Raw genomic sequence first — 27,534 nt, 5'->3', positions numbered from 1 at the left:
CTGTTAGGACTGTAGTGATAAGTGAGGGTGGTTTGGGGGTGTGGAAGGGAGACAACCATCAGTTGTGTTACACATTGGTATCAATGACCTAGGTTAAAAACGAGGCATGGTGATCCAGAGAGCTAAACTTGGAGAAATTAGGAGCTAGATGGAAAACTAGGTTCTCAAAAAAAGGTAGTAATCTCCTGATTGTTACTTGCGCCATCTGGCGAGGCTAGGAATTGGTAGATTTGGTAGCTGGGAAGTGGGGTAGGAGGGGGCTTTAGATTTCTGAATAATTGGGTCAGTTTCTAGGAAAGATGGGACCTGTTGAAGAGAGACGGTCTTCGCCCAGTGTAGCAAAACCACCTGCAAGAATATTGGTGTCATCACTGTTGGGTGGACTTTAAACTAGTTTGGCAGAGGAATGGGAACCTAAGGCTCTGAGTTAGCAAGAGTGAGTGAGAGCTTGAGAAAAGAATTAAGATAGTACATAAAAAGCAAGAAGCAGCTGAGCATAGTACATAAAAAGCAAGAAGCAGCTGAGCAATGTAGCATTAAGATGAGTGGAAACCAGGTAGTGACAGAAAAGTGAGAATGTTTAAGGACAATGAATCTTAATTCTACCAGAAGAAGCTAAAAAGGAATTAAAATGAGCATAAGGGCACTTTACTGGAATGCTTGTAGCATTTAAAACAAAGCAAATGAGTTGACAGTACAAATCACAAAGCAGTTCTAATATTTAAGGAACACATCAGGATGGCAGTGAGAGATGACATTGATTCCTTACAGATTAGATTAGATTCTCTTAGTGTGGAAACAGGCCCTTTGGCCCAACCAGTCCACACCGACCCTCCAAAGAGCAACCCACCAAGACCCATTGCCCTGACTAATCCACCTAACACTACAGGCAATTTAGAATAGCCAATTTAGAATAGCCAATTCACCTAACCTGTACATCTTTGGATTGTGAGAGGAAACCCACACAGACACAGAATGTGCAAACTCCACACAGACAGTTGCCAGAGGCAGGAATTGAACCCAGGTCCCTGGCACTGAGAGACAGCATTGCTAACCACTGAGCCACCGTGCCACCCTCTACAGAACTATGTGGGTGGAAATTAGAAATAATAAAAAGGAGAAAATGTCATCGATAGACGTAGTCTATAGGCCACCAAATACCACGGTGGAACAGGCAATAAAAGAAAACAATTGATGTGAAAATGGTACAACAATTATTATGGGGAATTTTAATCTACATATTGATTGGTCAAAACAAGGTCAGTCAAGGCAGCCTTGAGGAGAAGTTCCTCGAGAATGTATCCACGATAGGTTCCATTACCCATTGTTCGAGGAACCTACGAGGGAATAAGCTATCCTAGATCTGGTCCCGTATAAAAAAGTGACAGGAATAATTAATGTCTCAGTTAAGGACCTTCTCTGAAGGAGCAATAACAGTAGGGTTGAATTTAAAATACAGATGGTGGGAGAGAAGCAAAAATCCAATACCAATGTCTTGCGCTTAAACAGAGGAGACTACAGTGGGATGGTTTGGGGCTGGGGGGGGGGGGGGGGGTTGGTGGTGACTAAGGTAGACTGGGAGCAAGAACTATATGGTGGGATAATTGAGGAACAGAGGAGCACTTTCAAAATTTTTCATTGTTCAGCAAAAATATTCTACCACTGAAAAAGGAAAGACTAGGAAAGGGATAATTAGCCATAGATAACTAAAGGAAAGAAAAGGAGGGTATAAAATTGGAAGCAAATACAGAGTTGCAAAGATGAGTAGAAACTAAAGGATTGGGAAATCTTTAAGTGGTAAAAAGGAAAGCCACACAAAAAAACCACTAAAGAAAGGCAAGATGGATTGAGGGTAAATTAGCTCATAATATAAAAACAGATAGCAAAAATGTTTATAAATATATAAAGCCAAAAATAGAGGCTAAGATAAACATTGGTCCTTTAGAGGATTTGAAGGCACATTTAATAATGGATGTGAGGAAATGGCTGATGCATTGAACAGGTGTTTTGTATCAGTCTTCACATTTGAAGACAATAAACAGGCCAATAATTGGTGACAAGGAGGCTATGGAAGGTGAAGACAGAGGATCGATCATTGTCACTAATCAGGTAACGTTAGGCAAGCTAATGAGACTAAAGACAGACATCGCCTGGCCCTGATGAAATGCAGGTAAAAACAATGACTGCAGATGCTGGAAACCAGATTCTGGATCAGTGGTGCTGGAAGAGCACAACAATTCAGGCTGCCTGTCCTCGGATGCTGCCTGAATTGCTGTGCTCTTCCAGCACCACTGATTCAGAACCTGATGAAATGCATCCCAGGGTAGGGGAAATAGCAAATGCGCTCATGGTAATTCACTAAATTTGATGGACTTTGGGGGCAGTTACAGCAGATTGGAAACTAGCAAGCAACACCACTGTTTAGAAAATGGAGGTAGACAAAAGATAGGTTAACTATAGAACTGTTAGCTTAATTTTTGTAGTGGGAAAAATGCGTGAATCTATTAAGGAATAAATAGTGAGACATTCAGACAAACTATTCAAGCAGCACTGGTTCATGAAAAGATTGGTCACGTTGAACTAATTTATTCAAATTCTTTGAGGACATTGTGAGTGCAGTGGACAATGGGAACCAGTGGATGGGGTGTTTTGTGGATTTTCAGAAAGAATTCGACTAAGTCCTGCACACAAGGCTGCTGTGTAAGACACAGCATTTCAGGTAATGTATAAGGATGTATAGAGGATTGGTTAACAGCACAAGAGTGGGGACAAACAGGTGCTTTTCTATATGGAGCTGAGTGTTTGGGCTGCAATTGTTTACAATTTAGAGATGATTTGGAGTTGTGGATCAAGTGTAATGTGTCAAAATTCACAGATGACACTAAAATGAGTAGTCCAGTGAAGTGTACAGAGGACATTGAAAGTCTGCAGTAGAATATAGAATGGGTCTGGCAGATGGAGTACAAATTCAATAAATGGGAGGTCATCCACTTTGGTTGGAATAAACAGCAAAATGGAATATAAAAAGTGGTAAAAAAAATTACAGCATGCTGCTGTGCAGAGGGACCTGGGTGTCCTTGTGCATGAATCACACAACATTGATCTGCAGGCACAGATAATTAAGGAGGCAAATGGAATACTGTCCTTCATTGCTAGAGGGCAAGAGTTTAAAAACAAGGTGGTTACGCTGCAGCTGGTGAAATCACACCTGGAATATTGCATACAGTTTTGATCTCCTTACTTGAAAAAGGATATATTAGCACTGGAAGGGGTGTTGAAGAGATCACTACGTTGATTCTGGAATGGGGATAGTTGGCTTATGAGGAGAGAGAGTAGACTGGGACTATACACATTGGAATTTAGAATGGTGGGGAAGCTTGTAGAAACTTATAATTATGAAGAGAATAGATAAGATAGAAACAGAGAGGTTGTTTCCACTACCAGGTGAAACTAGAACTAGGGGTCACAGCCTCAAAAATAAAAAGGGGGAGCGGATTTAGGAATGAGTTGAGGAGAAACTTCTTCTCCCAAAAGGTTGTGAATCTGTGGAATTCTCTATCCAGTAAAGCAACTGAAGTTATGTTGTTGAATGTATTTAAGGCAAAAGGTAGACAGATTTTTGAATAGTAAAGGAATTGAAGATCATAGTGAGCAGGTGGGTAAGTGGAGTGAGTCCACAAAAAGATCAACCAAGAACCTATTGAACAGCAAAGCAGCCTCAAGGGGCCAGATGGCCTATTCCTTTTCCCATCTTCCAGCGGTTGGCCACAGCCTAAAATTGATACACCTAACGATTTGAGAATATTTGTAGCTCAGGTTGATGACATGCAAGGGTCAAGAGAGTGTGGTGCTGGAAAAACACAGCTCAGGCAGCATCCAAGGAGCAGGAAAATTGACGTTTCAGGCAAAAGCCCTTCATCAGGCATGAGGCTGGGAGCCTCGGGTGGAAACGGGAGGACGGTGGGGCTGGGGGAGAACGGTATTGGAGAGTGCAATAGGTGGGGTTAAAAGGTGATAGGTTGTAAGGAAGATAGACAGATGGGACAGGTCATGAAGGCGGTGCTAAGCTGGAAGGTTGGAACTGGGATAAGGTGGGGCGCGGGGGGGGAAAGAAAAATGATGAAACTGGTGAAATCCACATTGATATCATAGAGTTGGAGTCCCGAAGCAGAGGATGAGGCATTCTTCCTCCAGGCATTGGGTGATAAGGAGTGGCAGTGGAGGCGGCCCAGGACCTGCATGCCCTCAGCAAAGCAGGAGGGGAAGTTGATGTGTTCAGCCACGGGCTGGTGGAGTTGGTTGGTCCGGGTGTTTAAGAGACATTCGTTGAAACGCTCGGTGAGTAGGTATCCTATCTCCTCAACGCAGAGGAGACTGCATCAGCAGCAATGGATACAGTAAGTGAGATGTATGGAAGTGCAGGTGAAACTTTGATGGCTTCTTTGGGGCTTAGGATGAAGTTGGGGTGGGGGGGGCGTGGACCTGACGATGCAGTTGTGGAGGGAACTTAACTTCTGTCTTTATGGAAAGCAGGTGGGGTGGGGAGGGAAATATCTCTGGTGCTGGGGTAGGTTGTGGAAATGGTGGAGGATGATAAAGAGGATAAAGGATGATGGTGAGGAGTAGGGGGTTCTGTCATCGCGGTTGGAGGGGTGGGGGTTCAAGGGCAGAAGTGTAGGAAGTGGATGAGATGCGCTGGAGGGTATCAACCCCCACGTGGGAGGGGAAATTGGTCTTTAAAGAAGGAGGCCATCTGGTGTGTTCTGTGGTGGAACAGGTCCTCCTGGGAGCAGATGCGGTGGAGGTAGAGGAATTGGGAATAAAGGATAGCATTTTTGCAGGAGGTTGGGTAATCCACTGTGGGGAGAAAGTGAGGTCTGCAGATGCTGGAGATCAGAGCCGGAGATGTGTTGCTGGAAAAGCGCAGTAGGTCAGGCAGCATCCAGGGAACAGGAGAATCTACGTTTCGGGCATAAGCCCTTCTTCAGGAATGAGGAAAGTTTGCCCAGCAGGCTAAGATAAAAAGGTCGGGAGGAGGGACTTGGGGGAGGGGTGTAGGAAATGTGATAGGTGGAAAGAGGTCAAGGTGAGGGTGATAGGTCAGACTGGGGTGGGGGCGGAGAGGTCGGGAAGAAGATTGCAGGTTAGGAAGGCGGTGCTGAATTTGATGGATTTGACTGAGACAGGGTGGGGGGAGGGGAAATGAGGAAACTGGTGAAATCAGAGTTCGTCCCTTGTGGTTGGAGGGTTCCTAGCCGGAAGATGAGGCGTTCTTCCTCCAACCGTCGTTTTGTTGTGGTCTGACGATGGAGGAGTCCAAAGACCTGCATATCCTTGGTGGAGTGGGAGGGGGAATTGAAATGTTGAGCTACAGGGTTGGTTGGTCCGGGTGTCCCAGAGGTGTTCTCCGAAACGCTCCGCAAGTAGCCGGCCTGTCTCCCCAATATAGAGGAGGCCACATCGGGTATGCCTCCTCTATATTGGGGACCCGATGTGGCCTCCTCTATATTGGGGAGACAGGCCGGCTACTTGCGGAGCGTTTCAGAGAACACCTCTGGGACACCCAGACCAACCAACCCAACCACCCTGTAGCTTAACATTTCAATTCCCCCTCCCACTCCACCAAGGATATGCAGGTCTTTGGACTCCTCCATCGTCAGACCACAACAAAACGACGGTTGGAGGAAGAACGCCTCATCTTCCGGCTAGGAACCCTCCAACCACAAGGGATGAACTCGGATTTCACCAGTTTCCTCATTTCCCCTCCCCCCACCCTGTCTCAGTCAAATCCATCAAATTCAGCACCGCCTTCCTAACCTGCAATCTTCTTCCCGACCTCTCCACCCCCACCCCAGTCTGACCTATCACCCTCACCTTGACCTCTTTCCACCTATCACATTTCCGACACCCCTCCCCCAAGTCCCTCCTCCCTACCTTTTATCTTAGCCTGCTGGACAAACTTTCCTCATTCCTGAAGAAGGGCTTATGCCCGAAACGTCGATTCTCCTGTTCCCTGGATGCTGCCTGACCTAATCCACTGTGGGAGTCGGTGGGTTTGTAGAAAATGTCAGTGTTGAGTCAGTCACCATTGATGGAGATAGAGAGGTCCAGGAAGTGAAGGGAGGTGTCAAAGATGGTCCAGATGAATTATGTTGGGGTGGAATGTGTTGAAGTTGAACTGTTCAACCTCCTCGTGGGAGCACAAGGTGGCACCGATGCAGTCATCAATGTAGCGGAGGAAAAAAAAAGGTAGATATGTAAGTTAGCTCGCTGAGCTTGGTTTGTTTTCAGACTGTGTCTTTGTTTCACCTGGCACACACGAGAATTCTTAGAGGCATGGCATCCTAACCAGAACTCCATCAATAAACACATTGATTTAGATCCTATCTACCTTCCCTTGGGAAAGCAAGAACTGGAAATGACATCACCCACCTTAAAACAACAAGACCTATAAATAAAGAGGCAGAACATACAACCAGCGCTTCACCAGAGGCTCTCACTGATTATGTTACTAGTGTGGTGACAAAATGTCTGAAAACAAACCTTCATGCTCAGCATGCTATTACTTGAAACACCCAATTCATGGGATATAAAACTTTTTCAAAAATAAAGTTCCAGGAACCTTTCTCCCTATTTAAATGCAGAGTTTTCAATCTTGCTCAACTATTGCGCCAAAGTTTCTTGAACTTCAAACTCAAACTAGAGATGTGGTTGCTAAATATCACTCTGGTATCCCCCAACTGCCCTGCCATCTTTATTGTAATTTGTTCAAATTATTAGGGTTTAATGTTTGGAAACAGTTACAATCATGCAAAATTAAATAATTTAAGCATTTAAACTATTAAATCACAGTACTTCATCACCCCAGAAGTTGTTTAAATTATTGGCCCAATTTCAGAAAAATGTTTAAACTCACCCACCTCCTTCTGGATTTCAGCTCTTATGATTCCCTGTTCCCTTTCATGGTCCATGCCTTGTCCTGTATAAGGACTAAAGACAGTTTCTTTCCCTTCATTGCCCAAATTTTCTTCCTCACCATTACTATTGTTTAATAATGTACTGAAGCTAGCTGCCAGGCTAGCTTCGACCTCTATCACTTGTGACTTCTCAAAAGGTTTATCATAAAATCTGCCTCATCAACCATGGGTTTTGGTCAAGTACTCACTGTTTTGTTATGGCTGGATGTCAAATTCTGCTTTATAATGTCCCTCTGAAGTGCACCACGATTTATTACATTGAAATGCATTAATACCAATTGGTGCTATTAATAATCACCACTACAGATGGCTTCAAATAAAGGGGAAAAAGACTTAGACAGGCATTGTTTTCTCAGTTCTAACCTGTTAAAAAGAGATGTTTTGGTTAAGATTCTTCAATGCATCACATTGAATATTGTGTTTCAACCCAAACACTGGAGGCTCTTTCAGAACCTCTTATCCATTTTGTATTGAAAGAGGGATAATTAATTCACTGCTTCTCCAATTTATCTTAATCCCATCATTGCCCAATGAAAGCTTTTATTTTCCTTCCCTGGCAAGTACCTAGTGATCCACAGCTTACCATTACATACATGGTATGGGGCATATTAAGATCATACAATAGTATACACAAATAAAAATCCTTAGACTTACTTGGTCAAAGAGCTGCTTGCCTGTAGTGCTGGGTTGGATGGAAAACTCCAGCTCTGCATCCATTGTTGTAACGCGCACACTGATCTGAAAGACAGCAAAGACAAAAAAACTTTGGATTAAAAAAGCAATTTTACATTAACCATAGAAAGTTAGCTCCCATACTTTGAGTGCCTTCTTAGTTAGACGGCAAACAATTAAATTTAACATCACTTATTTACTTACACAGGCTTTTGCCATTAGAGGACTGAAAAATAGGAAACTCTTGGCCATCTTGATGTCTGCTTTGGGATAGGTGCTAGAATCATAGAAGATGTAGCTGAGCACTTGGAAAAATTCAGAAAGGGAAAGAGAAAGCAAGAACCTAGTTTGTGGAAAGAAAAGACATTTAACCTATTTATTGGAATCCTTTGAAAGGAAATCACACTGTGGATAAGGGGAATCTGTTGGCGCACTGTGCTTGGATCTCCAGAAGACATTTGACAAGGTGCCACATAAAAAGGTTATTCATCTGGAAATCTAAGATGGCCTGTGACCACAGGAATGCCTTGCACAAAATGCTGGATAAAGGGGCAGGGTACGAACGCACCCAACACTGCCTTCACCCTGATGGTCACCTTTGTGTGCAGCTGCATCAAGCGGTGTATAAATCCTTGGTACACGCACACACTGTCACTACGTGCTGAGGTTCTGTTTGACCCGATTGTTGCAAATGATGGGACTGGCCTCATTGCCATGGAACACTGCAAGCAGTTGGACCACTATCACCTGCCCTTCATGGAGAAATTTGCAAAGAACACCTTTGACCACAAGTCTATTAGAAAGTGGTCAACAAGCAGTGTTAAAACGCCACAGGAAAAAGGAGAGTGTGGGTCATATAGTGCCGTTCCCTGAGCAAACTGCCAAATGAATTTGAAAGAATGACTTAACAGAACTTTCCAACAAACACCACAACATTGTTTGGCAGGTGGTGAGCAGGACACAGAGATCCTTCACACATGCTTGGGCCCCTTTTTGGGGTTGGGGTGGTGAATGTTGTTAGAGACTGTCACACATCTCCTTTTGGAACACGCCTTTGCAAACACAGCCTGGAGAAAGATACAGTTTTTGTTGAGGTTTTTCCCCCAAGCAGCTCCATGACTGGACTTTGTGCTCTGATCTGGTCTCTGGGACACACCACTACAAACAAACATTAAATGCCTGGGAGGATCATCAACTCTAAGAGATGTTCATTGGTCTGCCTGAAACTTGGTGTTCCAGAATAAGGAGTTGACCCTGACCGAGTGTTGCAGACCAGCATGTTCCAAAGGTCCAGGACTACATGCTGAGGCACGAAAGCTTAGGGCAGCTGTCGCCAAGGTGCAGCAGGGAAAGGCAACTACCTGAGGTCTTTCTGAAGTTAAATGGGGTCTATTCAGTTATCAGACTCTTAGCACCTCAAATACACAAATATAGCCTGGTTCAAGAAAGAAATGCCTTTGGTTATTTTTGGATAGTCAAACTCTAATGTTTGTTTTCTTGATAGGCTATGATACAGACCAGTTTGAATTTGTGATTATGTATATACATTAGATATCCTTTATGAATAAAAGGATATTTGAAATAAAAATACATGGTGTTCCACAGGGATTGTGATCCACTGTGATCCCGTTGACACATAATTTGAAGAATGCTAGTGGCCTGGTTAATAAGGCTGCAGACAACACAAAGATTGAGCAAGTTGCAGAAAATGAAGATTGCCAGAGGATACAGCAGGAAGTACATAGGCTGGAGCCTTGGGCAGTTTAGTCCAGCCAAATGCACCACAATGCATTTTGCAAGATCTAAATGCAGGAGGGAAGTATGCAGTAAAATGGTAGAACAGAGAAAAAAAAAGTGTTGCTGGAAAAGCGCAGGTCAGGCAGCATCCAAGGAGCAGGAGAATCGACGTTTCAGGCATAAGCCCTTCTTCAGTAAATGGTTGAACACTAAGAAGTATTTACATATAAAGTAACATTGGTATGCAAGTCCACAGTTCCCTGGAAGTGGCAACACAAATAGGTAAGGTGGTCAAAAGGTATACAGCCTTAGTCAGGGCAGAGTATAAAATCATGGCAAGTCATGTCGCAGCTGTTTATAACTTCAGTTAGGTCACATTTGGAATATTATGCAGAGTTCTCGTTACCACATTACCAGAAGGATCGAGAGGCTTTGCAAAAGGTACAGAAATGGTTTACCTGGATGCTGCCTGATTTGGAGGGTATTTTTTGAGAGATTAGACAAACTTGGTTAGTTTTCACTTAAGCATTGAAGGAGTGATGACCCGATAGAATTTTACAAAATTGAGGGGCATGGATAGAATGGATAAGTCAAGAGCCTTTTTCCACCAGGGTAGAAATGTCAAATACGAGGGGATGTAGGTTTAAAGTTAAAAAGAAACAGTCAGTTTAAAATGATGAGAGGGGCAAGTGGTTTCTTCATAAAAAAGTGGCAAGTTCCTGGAATGTGCCAGAGGTGGTGGAGGCAGATTAATAGCAAATTTAAGATGCACGTTAACAGATACGTGAAGAGTCAGGGAACAGTAATACAGACCGTGCAGATGTAAAAGGATTTTAGTTTAGAAAGACAACATGTCAGTCTTGGCATTGTACCAGTCTTTGCTCGTAAAATGTAGTGAACAACATTAGCACTGATAGAAAGCTGGATGGCTGATTGAAATCAGGAGTTATTACCCGATTGGCAGGATATGAGGAGTTCCACAGATGTCTGTAGGGAGGTCTCTAATGTTTTGCTTTAAAATTTAGTGAATTGGAAGAGATGACATAGTAGCTAAATTTTTGGTTAACAACTGATGTAGAAATTAAAGAAGATTATGGATGGTAGTTGCAGATATACTTTGAGAAAAAAAGTGAGTGAGTAAAATATAGCAGAAGGATAGTGTAGGAAAAGCTGAATATTGCTTCTTTTGGCAGCAAGAATGAAAGTGTGGAGTATAGCTAAAATGGAGATAACAGTTGTAGAGAGATCTAGGTGTTCTGGTGCACAGATCACAAAAGTTAGTACGCAGGTGCAGAGAGAGTACTTTCTTCCAAATAAAAAAAAACTAGGAGGGAAATACAAATAAATAAACACATATACACATACAATTGGAAAAGTACAGATGCAGGGCCAGGTGAGGTGTTGTACCTGCAGGACCCTATTGTAGCTCTTAGTTACACAACTGTAGCAAGCTTTGGTTGCTTGAAGAACGCGGATTCAGAACTGACGAGTTGGAAACGGAGCTTCAGACCCTGGAACACATCATGCAGAGGAGAGTTGCCTGATAGTGTTCAGGTAGTCACCTCTCATAGGTTAAGTAAGTCAAATGTAGCCAGTAGTCAGGGACAGGAAATAGTGACAATGAGCGATGAGAGTAGAGGGATCCTGAAATTAACATTGGGAGAACCTCAGCTTTAACCTTGTCTAACATGTAGTGTACTTGCTCCCTGTGTGGACGAGGAACAAGTTTATAGGGAGGATGAGCAAACTCAACATGCACCTGGGTACAGGAGGCCACTGAAGCAGGGGAGCAAAAAGAAAAAAAAAATGACAATACCAAGGGATTCTATAATTAAGGGTTCAAATAGCAACCTTTGTAAAACAGGACTGAGTATCTGTATGGTGTTGCCTACCTAATGCCAAGGTAAGGAATATTTCAATGGCCTTAAAAGATACTGGAGTAGAAGGGGGAATATCTAGTTTTTGGGGATGTTAGGTCCCAAGTTGGCACTAATAACATAGGGAAGAGTAGGCAAGAGGTCAGTTTGTGGAATATCAATAATTAGGAACAAAATTTGAGAACTGGACCTCAAGGCTTATAATCTCTATTCTTACCTGAGCCAATGTGAAAATTGACATAAGAAAATTAGGCAAGTATGTGGCTAAAAGGAGTGGTACAGGTAGGAGGTGTTCTATTGCATGGCATACTGGCCTCAGTATTGGGACAAGTAGGAACTATTTGGGACAGGCTTCACCTGAACTGATCTGGGACCAGTGTCCTAGTGGAAAAGACAGATACAGTGGTCACAAAAACTTCAAACCTAGTATAATGGGGGTAGACTTGAGGCAAGTCTATATAGCTTCAAAAGAAAATAGAACAGATTAAAGAAACAGACAGGAATCCAACTTCAGGTATGGAATAGAATGGCAAAATTAAATAACATTTTTTAATAATAAAATAGTTGAAAGCATCATCAGGTGCTGAGGGACAGGTTAGAGGATATGACCCAGAAAACAGTACCCCACAAGCATTGAGTACAAGAATAAATTAATTGAGCTGCAGACACAAATTCAAATCGGAAGCTATGATATTGTAGCCATTGCAGAGACATGGCTGCTTTATAGTCAGGACTGGGAACTAAATACACCAGATAAAGTGTATAGGAGGGACGGGGGAAAAAAGGCAAGGAGGATGCAGGGCTTTTGCCCGAAACATTGATTTTACTGCTCCTCGGATGCTGCCTGAACTGCTGTGCTCAGCAAGCAACACTAATCCAGAATATGGTTTCCAGCATCTGCAGTCATTGCATCCTCCCTAGGTAAAAACAATGGCCTTACTAATTCAAAAATGAAAGATTCAGAAACAAAATCACTTCAAATAGTGAGAGAGGATATAACGGAAACGTCCAGTAGAGACCTTACGGGTGGAACTGAGGAAGGATAAAATAATGGGTGATGTGTATAAACCCCTGGTAGCAGCATTAAGTGCTTAATAGCACAAATGTAGAAGTTAGTTATGTGCAAAGGCAGAGTAGTATTAATGGGGGATTCTAACTTTGATAGATAGGGAGAGGCATATAAGCACCGGTCAGTAAAAGGTAGTGAACTTTTAAGAGTACATTTGGGATATTTTCCAACAGCAATGTGTCCTGGACGCAAGGGGACAAATGACATATTGGATCTCCTAATGAGTCATGAACCAGATTTACTTAGTAACCTAACTGCACATGAATAATCTATCAAACTGTGATCATAATTTGATAGAGTTCAATGTAGTGTTTGAATGCAAAAAGCATGAATCAACTACCAGAATTTTAGATTTTGGCCAACTTCAGTAATGAGACAAAGACTGTCTACAGTAAACTGGGAAAATCTGTAAATGGTTAAAACTGAAGAACCAAGATGGACACTTAAAACATTTACAAGAAAAAATTTGCATAACACCAGATTATACTCCACCAGGTAACTTTATCTACCCCAGTCCAACACTGGTACCTCTAAAATCATAAAACATATAAACCAATACAAAACCAGTTCATAATGAAAAAAAAGTTTCACTTACCAGAGGAAAAAAGCTACAGACAACTAAAGAGATAGGCAAAGCAGAAACCTAAAGAGCTTAAAAGCAAAAAAAGCAGCCAGCACAGATATTGCCGAATGAAAAAGATAAAAATCATAGGGTCACAAAGAAGCTAACAAGAGCTACTGAAAACAGATTACAATCGGGAACTTGCAAGGGACAAAATTAATAAGTAATTTTAAGTAATCAGGAACAATGTTGGCCCACTAAAAGGGAATATTGTTAATGACTATGGGGAAAATAGCAGATGTGTTGAATAATTGCTTTGCTTCAGTATTTACAGTAGAAAAGAGGAGAGCTTGGAGAAGTCCTGAGGAATTCAATAGTGGATTAGGGACAGGGACTGAAGAAGTTAAAACTAAGGAAAACATTGAGAAAATTAATAAAACTGAAAAAAAAATTGACAAATCTCCAGAACCTGATGGTTTGCATCCAAAAGAGGCACTAAAGAAAGAAAGAAAGAAAGAAAGAAAGAGATCACATTTTAGATACCCTAGCTACAATCTTTCAAAAATCCCTAGGTTCAGGAGACACCCTTCTAGATTACAAAATTGCACATGCTGCTTTTTAAACAGTACGAAAGAGGAAAACCAGGCAAGGTTGGCAAGGCCAACCCTCGTCACCCTGTCATAGGAAGGATGTTTTTAAACTGGAGGGGGGTTCAAAAAAGATTTACTGGAATGTTGCAAGGAATGGAGGATTTGAGATATAAAAACACTGGATATCTGGGACTTTGTTTCCTGCTGGAGCATAGGAAGTGGAGAGATTCCCTATGGAGGCTTATAAAATCATGAGGGGCACAGTTTAAGGTCTTTTCCCTCAAGTAGGGGAACTCAATACTAGAGGATAAAGTCCGGAACTAGAGGGCACAGGTTTAGGGCGAGAGGGGAAAGATATAAAGGGACCTATGGGGCAACCTTTTCACAGAGGGTGGCATGTTTATGGAATGAGCTGCCAGAGGAAGTGGAGGAGGCTAGTACAATTGCAACATTTAAGAGGCATTTGGATGGGTATATGAATAGGAAGGGTTTGAAGGGATATGGCCCGGTGCTGGCAGGTGGGACTAGTTTGGGTTGGGATATCTTGTCAGCATGGACGGGTTGGGGATCAAAGGGTCTGTTTCTGTGCTGTACATCTCTATGACTGTATATAATTTTAAGATGAAAGGTTGAAAGAGGACAGAGTAGCAACTTTCTTTTTAAAAAAATGGTTTGTGTGCAGAATGTACTGCCAGAGAATTTAGTGAATGCAGATACAGTTACAATATTTAAAAGACATATGGATAACTTCATGAAAAGGACAGGTTTAGGGAAATGGGCCAAGTACAGGACAGTGGGAGTAGTTTCGTTTGGGAACATGGCTGGGACCGAAGGGTTGATTTCCATGCTGTATGACAACAATTAGTCTAACATTAGTGGGGAGGAAATTGGAGTCAATAATCAAAAGGAGGGGGTAACTTAATACTTCAATTTCACTGAGCTGGAAGGTTCATTTTCAGATGTTTCATTGCCCACTAAGTAACATCTTCATTGGACCTCTGGACGAAGCACTGCTGATAATTCCTGCTTTCTATTCAAATGTTTGGGTTTCTTTGGGTTGATGTCATTTCCTGTGGTGACATCATTTCCTGTTTTTTTTTCTTAGGGGTGGTGGTTGGGGTTCAACTCTGCTTGTTGATAGAGCTCCAGTTGGAATGCCATGCTTCTAGGAATTCGAGAGTGTCTCTGTTGGGCTTGTCCTAGAATAGATGTGTTGTCCCAGTCGAAGTGGTTCTTTCCTAATCTGTACATAAGGATACTCGTGAGAAAAGCCACATTTTGTGGCTAGTTGATGTTCATGTATCCTGGTGGCTAGCTTTCTGCCCGTTTGTCCAATGTAGTGTTTGTTACATTCCTTGCACGGTATTTTGTAAGTGACGTTAGCTTTGCTTGTTGTCTGTATAGGATCTTTCAAGTTCAATAGCTGCTATTTTAGAGTGTTGGTGGGTTTGTTGGCTACCATGATGCCAAGGGATCGGAGTAGTCTGGCAGTCATTTCTGAGGTGCCTTTGATGTAGGGGAGAGTGGCTAGGGTTTCTGGATGAGTTTTGTCTGCTTGTTTGGGTTTGTTGCTGAGAAATCTGTGGACTGTGTTCATTGGGTATCCATTCTTTTTAAATACATGGGTATTTTGAAGAATGGGTACTGTAGGTTGAAATACATAATTTCTTTAGTGTCTGAGTCAGAACAGCAAGCAGCATGGAGCAAGGTTGTAGGCAGTGGCGTTTCCATATATCTACTGCCCTTGTCCTTCTAAGTGGAAGTGGCTGTGGGTCTGGAAAGTGCTGTCTGAGGATCTTTGGTAAATTTCTGCAATACATCTTATAGATTAGTGAGTTTTGAGAAGATTTGTAGCTCAGGTTGAGGTTTTGGATGCAAGTTTGCTCGCTGAGCTTGGAGGTTCATTTTCAGACGTTTCATTACCTTACTAGGTAACATCTTCAGTGGGCCTCATGCGAAGCAATGCCGAAAATTCCTGCTTTCTATTTGTGTTTGGGTTTCTTTGGGTTGATGTCATTTCCTGTGGTGAAGTCATTTGTTCCTTTTCTCAGGGGGTGGTAGATGGTGTCTAACACGATGTGTTTGTTGATAGAGTTCTGGTTGAAATGCCATGCTTCTAGGAATTCTTGTGCGTGTCCTTGTTTGGCTTGTCCTAGGATGGATATGTCGTCCCAGTCGAAGCGGTGTCCTTTCTCATCTGTATGTGAGGATACTATTGAGAGAAGATCATGTCTTTTTGTGGCGAGTTGGTGTTCATGTATCCTGATGGCTAGTTTTCTGCCTGTTTGTCCAATGTAGTGTTTGCTACAGTCCTTGCACGGTATTTTGTAAATGACGTCAGTCAGAAGAGACAAAAGACAAGTTAATTACCCTTGATAACTTCGATGCAAGAATTCTTGCAGATCACCAGGTGTTTTAAAAAAGGTCTAAGAATAGATCAGGACTGGTGGTTCTAAGCAGGTTTTAAAAAAAAAATTCAAGCAAAAGCTAGGAACATTCATGTTTTCAAAGCAGGAAAAGCAATGGTGGGGTGGAGGTGGGGATGGTGAAGGGTTTCCATCATAATCCTGACTTGTCCTATAATTGGAGGCGACTGACCTACAACAATGCCAACCTTCTTCCTTAGTGCCAGAATTTGCTACAGCTCTCAGATACCACTGTCAAATGTGGCTTTGATGGCTAGGACAGCATTCTTAGTGCTGCTCAAATTCAGTCTATATTTGAATCATTGCTGTAAATGAGGTTGGGAGCGGAGTGGCTATGCTAGAACCCAAACCATGCGAGTGGGTGTGAGAACAGGTTACTAAGCAAGTGCTGCATGATAGCACTGTTGATTAGATCTTCCATCACTGATAATCAAGAGTAGATGGATGGTAGTTGTCCGGTATCTCCTGTAAAAACAATCTAGATTGTTAAGTAGATGTCACATTGTAGTTTTACTGTAACAGCTTGGCTCAGGGTGCAGGAAGTTTGGCGCATCTTCAGTACTATTGTCCGTACCCACAGCTGTTTCTTGACATCAGATGGAATGAATCAAATTGGCTGAGGGCTGGCATCTGTGTTGCAGGGAGCTCTGGTGGAGCCCACAACACTCCTGGTTAAAAAGGAATTGTAAATTTTACACTGATGCACTGGACTCCATCATTGTAGAGAGTCTTCCTCCAGCAAGTTGCTTAACCGTTCACTACCATTCACAACTGGACGTAGCAGGACTACAGAATTTAGATTAGATTAGTTGACGGGGAAAATTGCTTATGTCTCCTTTTCGGTTTTTGTTAAACATTGTGTAGTTTCACCAGGTTGACCACTCATTTTTAGGAATGTTTGCTGCTGTTCCGAGCATGCCCTCCTGAACTCCTCCTGGCTTGATGGCAATGGTAATCAACCCTGACTCAATGACAATGGTAGAGTGGAAAAATTAACAGGCCATGAGGTTGTAGATTGTGTTGGAGTATGATTCTTCTGCTGCTGCTAGTGGTTCTTGGCACATCAGATTACCAGACAGGTTTGGAATCTATCCCATTTTTATATAATTGAAAAAGTGCCACATAAAATAATGCAAGGTATTGTCAACACAAAGACAAACTTTTGTCTCCACAAGAGTGAGAGATGGTCAGTCTTACTGGTACTGTCACATATAGCCGTATCTGCTATTGGCAGATTGAAAGCAATGAGTTCAAATATGGATTATCCCCATACCACCTGCCACAGATCCAGTCTAGAGGTTTAGTCCAATCTAGTCTTCAAAGTTTGTGCGAAGATTTGTAGCTTGGGTGTTCGTTGCTGTGGTTCTGTTCGCCGAGCTGGAAGTTTTTGTTGCAAACGTTTCGTCCCCTGGCTAGGCGACATCATCAGTGCTTGGGAGCCTCCTGCGAAGCGCTTCTTTGATGTTTCCTCTGGTGTTTATTGCAACAAAAACTTCCAGCTCGGCAAACAGAACCACAGCAACCAGTTTAGTCTTTTAAAAGCCAGTGTGATCGATAGTGATGCTGCTGAGGCATTCCTAGTGGATGTTGAAATCCCTAACCCAAAAGTACATCCTATGCCCATGCCATCCTCTGTATTGATGCTCCTAATTATTGCATGTTGCTTGGAGGAAACAATCAGCTCCAGGAAGACAGAACATTGTGATCAGCAGGAGTCTGTCTTGCCCAAGTTTGTCCTAATACCATGCTGAGGATTGAAAGGGCAGTTCCCATCTGACTGTGTACCATCTGCTGCATTTGTTCTGCTGGTGGGACAGGAGATACTACTATCACCATCTCTGGGTAGTGTCTTAAGGTATGATTCCAAATGACTACAACTAGTTTGTGACAACTCTATTAATATTTAATGGCTAGTGCCAAAATTAAGATGATTTCACAGCGGTGCTATTGTTTCCACTGCCTAGGCTGAGCATCCAGTTTTGAGAGACTTTATAGCAATTGAAACATTGGAGTAGCTTGCTACACCATTTCAACAGGGCAGTTAAGAGTCACCATTGCTGTGGGTCTGAAGTCACATGTAGGTCAGACCAGGTAAGAATTACCTACCCTAAAAAAAAAGATAATGTTGATTTGTTTGTCTAAATGATTTAATGTAGACTTAAATTCCAGATATCATGATTATTGATTTCAACTTCCACAAACTGCTGTGGTGGGATGGTGGCTCACAACACCAGAGATCCAGGTTCGATTCTAGCCTCAGGTAACCGACTGTGTGGAGTTTGCACATTCTCCCAGTGTCTGGGAGTGGGTTTCTTTCAGCAGCTCCGGTTTCCTCCCAATATTCAAAGATGTGCAGGTTAGGTGAATTATCCATGCTAAATTGCCCCAGTGTTCAGGGATGTGTAGGTTAGGTGCATTTGTCAGGGGTAAGTGTAGAATAATAGGGTAGGAGAACGAGTCTAGGTGGATTACTCTTCAAAAGGGTCGGTGTGGACTTGTTGGGCCCAATGGCCACTTTCCACACTGTAGGGATTCTATGGTTACCTTGTCCAGCATTAATACCAGTACACCAGTGCCTTCCTAGAAATCATTTAAAAGCTAGATATCAAGATCTGTCCTCTAGATGCCTCCAAGGTTTGAAGGTTCAGAAGTGTCTTAAGATAATAAGTCCAATAGGTATTAAGAAAGGAAGAGAGAGTTATCCATATACCAAGTGAAAATGGACACAAAAACAACTGGAATCCCAAGGAATTACAGTATGCTCCAAAAAGGAGCTTGGCTTTAGCAACAGGCATCAGGATCATTGAAAACAGAATAAAATCAAAATAAAAAAGTCTTTTATGCCTATTCATGTGTACTACAGAGTTCCTGGCACAAGCATTCTTGAGTTTTCATCCTGCCCAACATTCCCACCTTGACCAATCATTGAAACAGATTAAACAGTCACTAATTTTCTTGCTGTTGTTATCCTGCTATATTTTCTGTATCCACAAAATGGCTCAGTGGATATAATGATTATATCATTGATAGGTCACAATGAAGAAACATCAGAAGTGCACACCCTTTAGGTAGATGAAAAAACAATTCCTGCCACATTGAACAATTCCACAGGTTACACATGGCCCTATGTTACAAATTTGAAGTTGGAGCTGTTAAACTAGATTGACTTTCACCATTTAAAATGTGATGCCAAATGGAAGTGTTGTTAGACAATTAGATTTATGTGGCACCTTTAATAAAGTATTTCAAGAGACAGGACTCAAATTGAGATATGGCAAATCATTAAACTGTGCCAAAAATGTCAACGTTTTAAAGGAGTGTGTCTTAAAAAAGGAGAAAAAAAAAGAGGTGGAGAGCTGCAGGGAGGAAACTTTGGACATCACTGATGCAGAGCACAAACTCTAAACAGTGGGCTTCAATTCCAGTCAGGGTTGCAAAACCAGCAGTTTGAGTCACAAGCTCCCTCGCAGAAGTAGCGAAGAGAATATCAATTGCATGAAAGAAGTGGACTACCCATTTTGGAGCCATATTGAGAACACAAAGCAAAAAACTTTTAGAACACTGAGCATTGTCCTGACTGGCCATGGCCAAGTGTAACTCAGTAATTGGGCTAGTTATTACACAGATTTCAGACTTCTGTACCCATATTGTCCCTCTTGAGTGATACTGACCTAACAATTAGTTTGGAACCCTAAGATCCTCTGGCTCCATGCACTATGTTCTATAGTGAGCCCTACTCTCAGATCTTCCTTTATTTTCCCTACCGGTACCCTTTCATTTCCTTTATTAGCTCTCCATATTCTCCCTTTTGAAGCTTCCTCCTGGATACATTACACTTCTCAGAATCTGCTGTTTTGACCCCACAGTACCTGCCACAAGTCTTACTTTTTCCCCTTTTTCTAATGCATACATATCAATTGATATTCAGAGTTCATAGAATATAAAGAATTCTTTTAATAAAGAGGTTAGCCCTACACAAATTCCTGGCTTGAATGCATCTCACTATTCAGAGACAGATTTACCTGAAACTCTGCTTTTAGTCCACTCTGACCAAGTCATTTTATTAAAATGAGCTTTCCCCTGTTGAGAATTTTCAGGCTCAATTTTCCATAACAAATCTTCAATGTAACGTAACTAAAACTGCTGTCTCCAAAATGGTCTCCTATTGATATTTCAATTTGAAATCTTTAAATTTTCTCCTAAAGATTTATTGTTATTAGATGAATCAAATCATAATTTAAAAATCTCAGTGCTTCCCAATGAAAATCCAGGAGTTAATGCAACTCAGATGAAGTGAAAGAGCTAAAGTTGCCATCGGCCTACCAGACCATAGTACTGCCTCCTTGGGGGAAAAACACCAGTGGTTTAACCAGAGGATCAACATGCCTCAGGTGCAAGGAGAGATCGAGGAGGCTAGGATGCAAGGAGGACATTTCCCTTGGTTGGAAGTCTGGAGCCATGGGATACAATGTCAGGATACAGGGTAGACCATTTTCACTCTGTAATAAACCTGTGGAAATCTCTACCACAGAAGGTTGTGAAGGCCAAGTCACTGAACATATTCAAGATCGAGTTTTGTTAAGACATTAGAAGGAATCAAGGAATATGGGAAGAAATGCAAAATATAGCTTTGAGGGAGGGGATCAGTTGTGATCATAGATCATTCACTATGAGGCTCTTAATTTCTATGTTTCTATGAAACATAATGAATAACATTGGGTGGTCAATAAAAAAAAGGAAACAGGATTAAGTCTGTAGAGCCAACAGCTCACCAAATCCTCAACTGACCTTTTGCATTGAAATTATCACAGGTGGCCTGACAGATTGCATATTGGTTAGTCACTTGAAATTTTCTGGGCCTGCAAGTTCATGTAGACAATGCTGAAAGCAGTTTTCTTGTGACTGGATGAATCATCCAAAAACTCTGCAAGATTGATTTACTATTGATGAAATTTAAATCCAAATCTCAAAACAGCGGCTACTCCTAATGTGATTTTTCAGTCAAAAATACTTAACCCAAGATTGTGGATATGGTTAAAAATATGGATCAGCCTGGGAAGAGACACAGTCATTGCTTCAAAAATACACAGGGCAGATGTTAAAAGCAAGCTTCAACCCTGGTCTAACCTCTTGTGTGTCTGTTTGTATTATTATTTGCATTTATTACTAACACACTTGTTAACTCAAAACAGCCTGGTTAAAATTGGTTCCTCCATAAAACAAAGTAGTGTTTGGTTTTGAAGAGAGGAGACCATTTGCAAGATTAACCTTGGTGTGGAGGGCAAAGAATGGGGGTAAAAAAAAAAGGGATCAGCTTATCCCTCCTTACCCAGGAATTTTGCAATTTTAAATAGGATGCACCACATTGTCAAGACCCATCCCTAGCAGGTATCATGATGTAACAAAATCTGCTAACCTGGTAACTAAACATTCAGGTATTTTTAACCAGAAACAGGGACCGTAGCTTATTGTCCCATACTTTGATGCTCAGATGAGTGGAGACATACTGCATAGAAAGTACAGCAGCAGTACCATTATTTGATTTTTTTTTAAAAAGTTATGAAAAGGTCATTAAGGAAAAAAAAAGAAGGTTTTTCACCTGAGTGAGGAGACGTCAGCAACTTGGACTAACCAGCAAGGTTTTTGAGGGGAGAGCATACAGAAAAGAAAACCCAAGGATAACATTAATAGATAGAGCAGAAAATGGTTTTATCACATTAATAGCCGATTCTGAAACAAGTTCATCTTTTGGAAGGTTAGATAAACATTGGAAGCAAAAAAATACAAACCTTTAGGGCAGCAAGGTAAAGATTAGTTTTTGGATTATTCTAGCAAACTGTAGGGAGTGTCATGATCCACCAAGTGACTTCATGCTCTGCAGCAAAAGTCTATGGTTCTGATCAAAATTAGAGGAAGGCTTGTGTTGAGATCAAATATTCTCTACTGCAATATTAAAGTTAAATTTAACAACTTTGAAAAGTTCAGGACCATGTGACGATACTTTTCATCTCACAGTAATAAACTTTGTTTCTTTTAGCTAAATATTGGGGCACAATTCCAAGCGCTCACTGGATTATATCAATAACTCAAACCACATACAGGTGATGTAGCATGCCTTCATCAAAAAAAGTGTACAAATTCTGGGATTGACATGTGAATTAATTATCATGGATTTGTTTTGGATGCAACACGAGGACAACAGTTGCGCATCCCCTACAAAAGAGGTTTATAGGGACATCTTGAAGCACATAGCAACATTGAAAGATTGCTTTCATGCCACAAACTTCATTTTCAAAGTTCCATATTATACTTTTAATTACATAGTTAGGTTTATAGTCACTTTTTCTCCAAAAAAAAAAGTATTGTTTCACTTTTACAAAAGCAGGATCTCTGTGACAAACCTTCAGAGCAATAATACACCAGTTTTAATGAAAAGCACAAGAACTTCTAGAAGAGTTCATAACTTTGTCATTAAGGAGATATATGCTGTTATTGAAAAATGCATTCAGTTGTTGTCCAATATTGTGAGAAAAAAAAATTGGACAATTGGATTCATACAATCCATTAACCAGGTTCTGAAGTGACAGTGTACATTTATTAGAGGTTCTTAATTTGTTCAGCATCAGCCAGAGTACTGCACAGAGTTCTGATCATCACATTATATTGCACTAGAACACAGTCCGAGGAGAGTAACTCAAGTATGACTCAATGGGCCTGTGAAGAGAGGAATTTAGAAGAGGCAGTTAACTGGATGGTCTCAAATGTTAGAGTTTTGGCTGATGAGTCTAAGTCGTACCAGATCTAACACTGAAGAGCTAAAGCAGTCATTGTATTTGCTGAAGGAGTTTCTTGAAGTGACTTGAGGAAAACAGAATTCAGGGAGAAGATGATGAACAGGTGAAAGAAAATAATGGTTTTTATTTCAGATAAAAAGGGCATAACAGTCAAGTACAGTTGAGCAAATAAGTCATTGCAGAAAAGTGACAAGAAGGAGGATCAAATGGTGGAAATAAGGATTTTGCAAGCAAGTGAATTGGGAGATAATTTTTCTAATTCCACCATCCCAGCTATGGTGCCATTTTGGGCAACAGTACTATATTGTCAAGAGGTGCTGTCATTAAATGAAGGCCCTTTACCCTAGTAGTTTGAAGAGAAGCAAATAGCTTCACTCAGTAGCCTTACATCTCAACAAGCATGACCAAAGATTAGGTTACCACGAGACCTTGCAAGGTGTTATGGACCAGACCAAACCCCCTCAAAATATAAGTCACCGATAAAAAAAAAAGTTAGGGTCTTATGTTCAGGTGTGATATGATTTGATTGGTCAAACTACTCTGCTTTAAGCAAGACACACTTTATTCTTACACCTGTTAAAATACAAGATAATTGGCATAACTATTAAAAAACTTTAAAGTATTAATTACAGTAGATCCCCCATACCTGCAGGGGATACATTCTATGACCTACTGCAAAATCCCGAAACCGCAGATAGGAGTGAACCCATTCGTTTCGTGGGAAATTTATCTTCCGGCAGCCTCCTGGTTCTTGAAGGTTCCCTATAAGATGATTGGGCTGCAGCAAACCACAGGTAACAAACTGTGGAAAACGATTCTGTGGATACAGGGCTCACTATGCTACTCAACTGTTTCAATACAGTAGCATCCAATAAAACAGACCCTTGACAAAAGCAAATTCAGCTAACCGATTTGCTCACTTGCTATCTCTTCCAGTCTAAAGAGAAACAAAACCCCAAAAGAATGAATCGCTCGAGAGCGCAAACTAGCAACTCCAACCTCAAAACCCCAACTTCAAATAAAAGCCAAACTAAAACCCTGGGTCTGGAAGAGTCTGACTTGACCCAAATCATGCTTCTTTGGTCTAAAATTTAAAAACAAAACCCAAAAGCTATTTCTTCTGCTTTCAATGGAATAGAAATTGTGGCACCAGTTTGAAAAATACCCCTCAAGGAGAAATAGGATGGAACAAATCCTTAAAAAGGCACCGACGGTCACAACTTACCCTGCTAAAAAGAATTCCAGTAAAGAAAAGATAACTTCATTTTCAAAGCCTCCAGTCTCACTCTCTTAGAACCAATATAGATGTATTCCACCAAACTGAAGCATGCAAACATTCAATACTACAGTCCAGAGTCAATTTCCTCAGTTACTGAACACCTGCTTCCTTCAAAAGTAGTGACATCTCAGCAATTACACTTCTCTTGTCCTGCCACATGTTTAAATTTTCAAATTGAATGGTATAACAAACACTAGAGAGTCTGGTATTTTATTTTTAATTTTTTCCAAAATGTTAACAGGTTATGATCAGTATCTAAATTTGTCTCAGATACATATGTTGCCAGTAATGTTGAAATTCTGCAACACCAACATCAAATGCAAGGTCTGTCAAATGGTGTAATATTGTGTTTGTTGAATAGGTCTCTATCTTCTCATAGAAGTACATCACTGACATATACGTCACTCACATCGATCGTCACTTTGAACTGCCTTGCATAGTTAAGAGCCAGAGTCATGGACTTGTACAGCATAGAATTGACCCCTTTCAATTCAGCTATTCCATGCAAACAAGGTATCTTAAATTAAATCGAGTCCCATTTACTAGCATCTGGCCATATCCCTCTAAACCTTTCCTATTAATATACCCATATTCAGATGCCTTTTTAAAAAAAAAAGGTTTGATTGTACAAGCCTCCCCCACTTCCTCTGCCGGTTTACTCCATACGGGCACTGCCCTTTGGAAAAAAAGAGGGACACCTTGTATCCCTTTTCAAAGGTGGAGGAGAAAGATTTAAAAGGAGGGTTTGAGCTATAGGGATAGGCTGGGGCTATTTCGCCTAGAACATTAGAGGCTGAGGGATGATCTTTTTATAAAAAGAATGGGGGGGCACGCATAGAATGAATAGCCAAGGTCTTTTTGTTTTCCCCCAGGGAAGAGGAGACCAAAACGAGACAGTGTCAAACAGAGTCACAAGCTCTATGTCTCTCATTTTGGTCTCCTCTACCCTGCAGTGGGGGAACGGGGAGGGGACGGGAGGAGGTGGTGTTGTGTGGAAAGAGACGAGACCTTGGCTATTCATTCTAGCCATGCCCCCTCAAGATTTTATAAGCCTCTATTAAAAAAGATCAAAGGTCATTGCTCAGCCTCCAACCTTCCAGGGAAAATAGCCCTAGCCTATTCCTATAGCTCAAATCTTCCAACCCTGGCAACATCTTTTCTGAACCCTTTCAAGTTTCACAACATGCTTCCATAGCAGGGAGGCCAGAAATTATACATTTATTCCAAAAGTGGCCTAACCAATGTTCTGTACTGCCACAACACAACCTCCCAATTCCTGCATGCCACACTGACAAAGGCAAGGGTACCAAATATTGTCTTCATTATCCCATCTGTAACTCCAACTTCAATCATTAACTCTGTTAGACAACACTTTCAGGACCTTACCATTAAAAAAAAGGTGTAAGCCCTACCCTGGGTTTGTCTTTCCAGAATGCAGCACCTCACATTCAAAATTAAACGGTGTCTGGCACTCCAAGCTCATTGGCCCATTTGATCAAAGGGCTATGAGATAACCTCTTTTGGAGGTAACTCCAATTTTGGTGTCACCTGCAAACTTATTAACATTCCTCCTGTATTCACATCCAAATTACACATTTAATTGACAGAGCAGTAGACCCAACACCAATCCTGATTGACCATCGCTGGGTCACAGGCCTGCGACTGAAAAAAAAAAAGACAACCTTCTGCTACCATCCTGTCTCCAATCTTGGAGAGATTTTTGTATCCAAGTGGCTAGCTCTCCCTAGATTCCATTGTTGCTAACATTAGAGCAGTGGTCATCACAGCTTTCAGGTTGCCAAATATCTTCTGACACTCCTGTCCACTAAACTTTTCTGCACTTCAGAGCAGTGCAGCAACCTCACTGCTCAAAGTCAAAACAATAAACACTCATACCAGTTATGGTAGTATTTCCCTCTTAATCAGCAGTATGAGAAACCCCCCAGTAACTTGTCTTTTCACATCCTGTGGGACCATCCTGTCCATGTCCAATGATATTGCCCAGGTACAAGATTTGGGTTTTTAATGAAATCACCAAGTCTGCCACCTGAAGTCAATTTAATAATTCTGCTCAATGCTTCAAATGTTCCATGTGAAACTTTTAAAAAAAAAACCAGATAATCTATATATATACACACACACACACACACACACACACACACACACAACAATATAAGGGAGGCCATTATCACTGGACTGTTAACCTAGATAAAGTGCTGGAGACGTGGGTTTGAATCCTGCCACAGCACATAATGGAACTGAATTTAGATTTTTAAAAAATTCAATTAAGAGTCATATGATGACAATGAATCCATTGGTTCATTAATTTCCTTTAGTGGAGGATGCTGCCATCCTTGGCCCGGTCTACAGGTGACTCTAGACCTACAGCAACAGGTGATTGGGCATTGAGCAGTAATACTGCCCGGCCAGTGACATATTCATCCCACAACTGAAAAAAAAATTGGGTAATCCCAAAGTGACTTTATTGGGTAGGCTTTGAAACGTATATAGAGTCAGAAACTGCATGGAAACAGACCCTTCAGTTCAGCTCGTCCATGCCGACCAAATATCCCTGAAGAAGGGCCTGTGCCCGAAACGTTGAATCTCCTGTTCCCTGAATGCTGCCTGACCTGCTGTGCTGTTCCAGCAATTAAGTTTCGACCAAATATCCCAACCCATCTGCCAGCACCCGTCGCATATCTCTCCAAAACATTCTTATTGATATACCCATCCAGATGCCTTATAAGTGTTGCAATTGTACTAGCCTCCAACACTTCCCCTGGCAGCTCATTCCATACACGTACCACCCTGAGTGAAAACGTTGCCCCTTTGGGTCGCTCATATCTTTCCCCTCACTCTAAACCTATGCCCTCTAGTTCTGGACTCCCCACTCCATGCCCTTTGGTGTTTTTATAAACCTCTAGGAGGTCAGCCCTCAGCCTGACGGTCCAGGGAAAAACAGCTCCGCCTTTCACTTCTCCCTGTAGCTCAAATCCTCCAACTCTGGCAAAATCCTTGTAAATCTTTTCTGAACCCTTCCAAGTTTCACAACATCTTTCTGATAGAAAGACGACCATAATTGCACGCAATATTCCAACGGTGGCCTAACCAATGTCCTGTACAGCCACATGACCACCCAAACGCCTGTACTCAATACTCTGACTGATAAAGGAAAGCATAGGATAGGATAGTGAAGAGTGTTTGCAATCTACCTGTGACTCCACTTTCAAGGAGCTATGAACCTGCACTCCAAGGTCTCTTTGTTCAGCAACACTCCCCAGGACCTTACCATTAAGTGTATAAGTCCTGCTAAGATTTGCTTTCCCAAAATGCAGCACCTCATGAATATCTAAATTAAACTCCATCTGCCACTCAGTCAATTGGCCCATTTGATTAAGATCCCATCGTAATCAGAGGTAACCTTCTTTGCTGTCCACCATACCTCCAATTTTGGTGTCATCTGCAAACTTACTAACTATACCTCTTATGCTCACATCCAAGTCATTTGTATAAATAACGAAAAGTAGTGGACCCAACACCGATTCTTGTGG

General features: G+C 41.6%; 1 protein-coding gene across 2 annotated transcripts in view; it reads right to left on the bottom strand.

Annotated features, from left to right (window-relative positions):
* ezrb (ezrin b) overlaps positions 1–27,534 on the bottom strand; it is a 127,270-nt gene that overhangs the window by 65,113 nt on the left and 34,623 nt on the right. For both annotated transcript variants that reach the window (XM_043696173.2, XM_043696175.2), the window contains exon 3: positions 7,632–7,715. In XM_043696173.2, the coding sequence (XP_043552108.2) occupies positions 7,632–7,715 (84 nt within the window). The remainder of the gene's footprint in view (positions 1–7,631; positions 7,716–27,534) is intronic.

Source organism: Chiloscyllium plagiosum, unplaced genomic scaffold (genome assembly GCF_037043375.1).
Source record: "Chiloscyllium plagiosum isolate Xiang-an unplaced genomic scaffold, Cpla_swu_hap1 HiC_scaffold_10, whole genome shotgun sequence".
Lineage (NCBI taxonomy): Eukaryota > Metazoa > Chordata > Chondrichthyes > Orectolobiformes > Hemiscylliidae > Chiloscyllium > Chiloscyllium plagiosum.
This window is presented reverse-complemented; position numbering and strand designations above follow the sequence as displayed.